General features: G+C 45.5%; 1 protein-coding gene across 1 annotated transcript in view; it reads right to left on the bottom strand.

Moving 5' to 3' along the window:
* Positions 1-17: 17 nt before the first annotated feature.
* LOC103799958 (protein FAM179B-like) overlaps positions 18-6712 on the bottom strand; it is a gene marked incomplete at its 3' end in the record, with an annotated part of 11386 nt that continues 4691 nt past the window's right edge. Inside the window, exons 5-10 of the mRNA XM_009072315.1 lie at positions 4755-4881; positions 4256-4374; positions 3098-3287; positions 2490-2709; positions 1847-1933; positions 18-95 (exon numbers count right to left, since the gene is read on the bottom strand). Of these exons, the coding sequence (XP_009070563.1) occupies positions 18-95; positions 1847-1933; positions 2490-2709; positions 3098-3287; positions 4256-4374; positions 4755-4881 (821 nt within the window). The remainder of the gene's footprint in view (positions 96-1846; positions 1934-2489; positions 2710-3097; positions 3288-4255; positions 4375-4754; positions 4882-6712) is intronic.

Below are 6712 nucleotides of genomic sequence, written 5' to 3'. Positions count from 1 at the left end.
GCTGCCGCCCGCCGGGCCCAGCAGGTGCCACAGCACGGCCAGCACCTTCTGCTCCACCGCGCCGGGTCTGCGGGGGTACAGCTCCGACACCAGCTCTGCGAGAGACAAAACCCGCCGTTAAAACACAGCTCCAGCGCGAGGCGAGGCTCCGAGAGGCGTTTCAAGCACTTAAATTATCTCCGGCAGCAGCTGCTGAACACAACAGCTTCGTGTTGCTCCCGTGAAACCACCAGATTTCCCTCCCATCACTCCTTTTAGCCTCTCCCTGGACTGTACACAATGGCACTGATGCTGCTGATGTTTTAAGGTTATGGAAAATTGTAACAAAGTGAAAGAAATAAAGGGGGGTTTAGGGCTTTTTATTTTTGTTAGGATTCTCATAAAGTACTTAAATCATTTCAAACTGCTGGTGAAGCATTGTGTTCCATCATCAGTGCTCCCACAAAACCGCCAGGTTTCCCTACTATCACTCCTTTTGACTCTTCCAAGATTTTACACAGTGGCACTGGTGCTGCTGATAGTTACAACTGTCCATTAAACAAAAAACAGTGAAAAAAACAAAGGAGGTTTTAGGGGTTTTTTTGAGTTAGGATTCTTATATAAGGACTTATATTGCCCACAGTGTAACCTCTGGAATTCACAATTTCCCCTCCAGCCCAGAAATATGCAGCAGTTTAAGGAATAAAGTTGCCTTGTACTGTAATTAATTAACTAAACATATATATTTACATGTGTACATATAAATACATTATATATAACATAGATGTCTATAATACAGATGTAAATACCTATATATACACACTTATATGCATATATATCTCTACTATATATGTAAATACATATAATCTATAGGGCCATAGAATACCCAGAGCTGTAAGGGATCCACAAGGATCATCCAGTCCAACTTTGGCCCTTGCACAGAGTATATATGGAATATAAATATATAAAAGCTGAAGCATTTTCCCTGCTTGGACGATTACCTCTCAGAATGCTTTAGGCTGGAAAAGACCTTCAAGCATGAATTAAGCATTTCATTTGCAAAGGTTTCCCTTTCTGCCACAATAGACTCTTTGGATCTATAACACAAATGACTCCCTAAAATCCCTGCAAGAGAGGAACTGTTTCAGGGCTGGTGACTAACACCCTCAGAAAGCATAAATTTAGGGATACTTCCAGAACAGACTGTGCATTGTGTTATTTAGTTCCATTTCCCACAGAACTACTCTGAAAGGAAGCCAAAACACATGTTTGCTTCAAACAGATTGCTCATAAAGACATTCCTTGTTTACCTAAAAGATGGAAATTCAGCCCCACTCAAGGAATTCCTCCCTGTGAGGGTGGTGAGGCACTGGCAGAGGTTGCTCAGAGAAGCTCCATCCCTGGGAGTGTTCCAGGCCAGGTTGGACAGGGCTTGGAGCAACCTGGGCTGGTGGAAGGTGTCCCTGCCCATGGCTAGGGTGGGACTGAATGAGCTTTAAGGTACTTCCAACCCAAGCCAGTCTGAGAGTCCCAGCAAGAGGGAATGAGCATTGGGAGAGGAAATACTAAAATAAAATTATTACAAACTTAAGGTATTTAAATTAAACCCCTTAGATATTTATATATATTTATACATTCCAGGTATTTATATATCTTCCACCTGACTAAATAATAATCATCATCACCCTTTGCTTTGTCAGCAACAGCTTCAATTTACATTAGAGGGGTGAAATGTGACAACGGCTGCATCATTAATGCCCACAATCTGCTAAGACAGAAGGGAAGATTTATAGCCACACCCTCCTGCAATTAATTTCCCTAATTAGGATGTTCCCCAGACAAGCATGCAAAGCCAGCCCCACCTCACCTGCCAGCTTTTCTGTCATGTCCTGCTTTGCTTTCCCATTCAGGAACTGAGCCTTTGTGCAGAAGGGCTGGAGAAGCAGAGAGTTGTCTAAATGCAAAGAACAAAACATGTTAACATTCTTAAATGGAAAATTAAACCACATGGAAATAAACACAATATGGAAAAAATGTAAATAAGAACCCTATTTATGATACAGTAACTCCAAAGATCACACTGATAGATTTAAAGGCATAAAAACATATTCCTAATAGAATCTCAGATTGGTTTGGGTTGCAAGAACCTTAAAGATCATCCAGTCCCACCCCCTGCCATGGGCAGGGACACTGCCACTAGCTCAGGTTGCTCCAAGCCCCATCCAACCTGGCCTGGAACACTCCCAGGGATGGAGCAGCTACAGCTGCTCTGGGCAACCTGTGCCAGTGCTTGGGAACCTTCCCCACAGAAACCACCTGCTCTGGAAAAACAACCAAACCACCTCCTGACAAAATATTAAGATGACTTGTGTGGCTTGAAGAGTGTAGAATAAACTCTATGATATGTTACACAGTGACATAATTCTATGACACTCTTGGTAAGGGTAACACTTTCAATTTAGAATTGTTACAATTAAAACTGTTTCAAATTGAGAGAGGAAACTACTTACCTAAGTGTTGACATAGAGCCTGGATAACATTTGTGGCAGCTGCATAAATCCCTGGATTTTTGGAGTTGAGGTTGTTGTCTACCATGGCAGGAATTAACATGTTGATGACAGGGGCTAAGTTGTCCTTCAGCAGTGGAATCATCTTGTGCATGGTCTCCAAAGCCACCTGGTTCACCTTACTGTTGGAGTCGTGTAAGCGAGATTTGAAGGCTTCAAAGATCTGGAAAAGCACCCAAACAGCAGCCATGGAATTAGCAATTCCTGTGAGAGGTGGGAAGGACATCTTGGCAAAAGATGGCTCTGATAGCTCCAGGAGGGCTGGAATGAGATAGTCTTTGATATCCCTTCCAATCCAATCTGGCAGACATGGCTCTGTTTAGCAGAGAGTGTTTGAAAGGTTTCAAACCATTCCCATCAATGGACAATAGTTTCTAAGTGAAAACTTCCAGCTTTTCCATCTTATTCACTTCCTTTACTCCCTTTGCTACTCACACAGACCTCCCCTCAATACTCTCTGTTAATCATTCTTAGAGAGAGCCAAGATTTTCACCAGAAAACTGTGACCCAACTGTAAATGCTTTTGAAATCCAACCTTTTCCCAGAGTTACCTTCACAATGTTTGCAACCACCAGGCCTGGATTGCTCTCGGTGTCCGCCAGCAGCTGCTTGATGCCATTAATTCGCTCACGGAAGTCTTTGGCATTCAGCAAAGCAATAATATCCCTGACATATTCCTCACTCTCCAGGGCACTCCGAGGGGCTGCTTTCCTTGGGACTTCACAGGATTCTCTGGTGTCCCTGAGGGGAAGGCAATTGCTGTTCAGTGAGCACTGAAACAAGGTGGAACAGGAGCCTCATCCCAGATAACTTCTCACCATGTAAGTCCAAGTATCAGAAGGAAACAAAACCTTTCACTTTAAACACGGTGATTTAAAAATAAATACATCACCTAATGGTAACTGTTGTTCCTGAAGTCTCACATCCATTTTGCTCCAAAAGCAGATGGGGATGTGACCAGGAACAGCTAGGAACTTTCCCCACATCAATGGGTGAATAAACACCCCCAAAGGGTCAAAAAACCACCCCCGAACTTAGAGTGTTTTAATTCTTTATTCCCCAAGTACTCCAAAGACTGATCCCAGGCTCAGTGGCACCTCAGCCACACACCATGCTGAGGTGGAAACTAACAACTCTTCTAAGAGTATTGAGAAGAAATTTTCTGTGGCATCTGATCTTTTCAGAGTCATGAAAAGAATTATGAAACCTGTGGGATCATTTCTTTGTTCAGGTAAGTATTTACAGAGCAGTCCAGAGTCACTAGCTCAGTCCTAATTCCTGAACAAAAATCTTGGATGGAGAATGGAATAAGTAATCAAAATTCATCATCAAATGTGGAACTAGTTGTTATTTTGTATTGTGGAGGGTGTGGTAAAGAAATCTGCTCCTGAACAGACACACTGCAGTCACAGACCCCCTGAACTCTGTATTCTTGGATGCAGTTTCTGGCTTGCTTTAAATTTGGGAGTGTTTCTTTTCCAGTTCATAAAATTCCATACTGTGAATTCCAAGTGGGTTGTGTACTGGATGTATTTCATAGCCAGTTGATAGACAAATTACATTCAAAATGCACAAAGCCATTTTGAAATTACCAGTCACCTATTTAAGAGTTTATTTGGGACTTAGCAAGTTTTCCTTCAGGTACGTTTACTGTCTGCAGCCCTGTGTGGATGTTTCTATACTTCCTGGGTAACAATGAAGGTCATTACCTGTCAGGGACATTGAGAGTATCTCTGGAAGTGGATGATGACCTTAGATGTCCCACACTGCCAGTCTGGGAACGTCTCCCTTTTGCTGAGGGTGTGTCTAATGGCATCTCCCCCAGGCCCTGCAAAAAGGTACAACGTTAATTCACATGTAATTAACATGGCTGATCAGTCCTGCACTGCTGAGACCTGTCAAAGGTGTCTGACAGTTGTGCCTGCAGAGCAGCACAGTACCTGTCATCCATGTGTGTGTGGGGAGTACAGGTGAGCCCAGGTTAGCCACCAAGCAGCACTTGCCCTGCTGCAGTCACCTGCTCACCTGTTCTCCTCTGACACACTCCTCCCATTCACTAGGGACATGTGATGCCCCATAGGATGCCTTCCCCATTCACTAGGGACATCTGAGGGCCACTAGGACACCTTCCCCATTCACTAGGGACATCCAAGGGCCCTAGGACACCTTTCCCTGTCCCAGCTGCTAACAAAGAGCTTCTGCACACACCTTCGCCCGTAGGCTGCCAACAATTTCCTTGATGTAAGGCAAATCCTTGGCTGGCACATACTTCTTCAGGGTTCTATCAAAGTCAGGGTGAGCCATCATGCTGAAGAGCATCCTCCGACCATAGTATCTGCAGGGGAGCAGAGCATGACATCCTCAGCCACAAACAGGGATGTGCTTTAGGACTTGTCATTAGAGTTGTCCTTCCAAAATAGAAAGGTGCAGGAAGATCATGTCTAGGGAAGAGAATGGAGCTGGGTAAGGGTCTGGAGCACAAGGAGCAGCCGAAGGTGCTGTGGGGGCTCAGCCTGGAGAAAAGGAGGCTCAGGGGGACCTTCGGCTCTTTGCAACTCTCTGACAGGAGATGCAGCCAGGTGGGGTCAGGCAGACCCAGGGAGCAAGGGACAGGACAAGGGGAAATGGTCTCAAGTTGTGCCGGGGAGGTTCAGGTTGGATAATGGGAAACATTTCCACATGGAAAGGGCTGTCCAGGCCAGGCACAGCTGCCCAGGGCAGTGGTGGAGTCACCATCCCTAGAAGTGTTAAAAAATCATGTGGATGGGGCAGTTGAGGACATGGTTTAGTGGTAAACATGGTTGTGATGCTGGGCTGATGGTTGCACTTGATCTTAGACGTCTTTTCCAACCTGGAAAGTCAAGCACAGCTCCCAGCCCCCTGCAATGTGCTTATCCTAAAACGCACTCACCGTGTCTGCTGGGAGCTGTCCTGGGCAAACCTGGCTGTGGCCGGGAGAAGCCGATCAGCCACAGGTTTGGACCCGGCCAGGATGCGCTTGGGGCCCATGCGCTCCACGATGTCGGACAGGTGCTGCGCCGTGCACCTCCTCACAGCTGAGTGCAGGTGGCTGAGAGTACAAACAGCTGTCAGGGCAACTCAGGAAGGAGCTAAACAGAGTATTCACCTGCTCTACCAAACAGAGAATCACAGAGTCCCAGACTGGTTTGGGTTAAAAGGACCTTAAAGCTCATCCCATCCCACCCCCTGCCATGGGCCAGGACACCTTACCCTCCAAGCCTCATGTGATCTAGTCGGGAACACTTCCAGGGATGGGGCAGCTGTCGCAAGGTTGCTATTTGTCTTTCAGATTAAAGTTCAGCTAATTCATGACTTAAATCCCAAGGATGATTTCTACCCTTCAGTTTAAAGTCCAGTGCAGAACAGCTGTCTGGAGACAGAATCTATATATTCCCCAAGAACCAACTTCCCAGGAAACAAAGAGGAAAGAAAACATTTTGAATCGCGACTAAATGTGAGGATTTAAAGCTGTGCAGGAAGTCTAAGGAGTGATTTGTGATGTAGCATCTACAATACATCATGAAGAGCAATGTAGCCTGTGAAATGTCACCCAAGTGGTGGCAGAGAAGAGATTAAGCACAGGTGGGTTCATCTGGCTCACATGCTGCAACACTCACGGCTTAAGTACTGAACAGTGCATGTGGATAAAAGAGGAAAACAGACTCAACAGGGCAAGGGGAAGAAGGGAATTAACTCTGCTTCAGCCTGAGGGGAGCTGGAGGTCAGGATCAAAACAGCAGCCAGAAATGGAAGCTCATGTCTGAGGGACTGCAGAAGGCAATGGCCACCATTGCTGCAAAGGCAATTAAAAGGCAGACACAAAGGCTGTTAACCAGCTCAGCCTAGAGAGGAACAGGAAACCATCCAAGAGAGCTGCAGCTAGAGAACTGTAAGTTGTAAATCAGCTTTGTAAACAGAGCAGTGCTGAAGCCTGGGCAAGACAGGCATTGCTTGCAAAGGCAATGAAGACTGGGAATGCTGTGAGCTTTACCATGCAAAACAAAGCAGCAGCTCCCTAAGGGTAATAGAGTAACAGCAAATGAAATTACTGAAGTGGTGCAAAACGACCAGAAAACACCAAGCTCCAAAATCTACAGCAAACTTCTCACATAAGGTACAGAAACGAAAAGAGGGACTTTATTCTA

This window comes from Acanthisitta chloris, unplaced genomic scaffold (assembly GCF_000695815.1).
Source record: "Acanthisitta chloris isolate BGI_N310 unplaced genomic scaffold, ASM69581v1 scaffold23073, whole genome shotgun sequence".
Taxonomy (NCBI): Eukaryota; Metazoa; Chordata; class Aves; order Passeriformes; family Acanthisittidae; genus Acanthisitta; species Acanthisitta chloris.
Note: the sequence above shows the minus strand (reverse complement) of the source record. Positions and strands in the feature narration are given on the sequence as shown.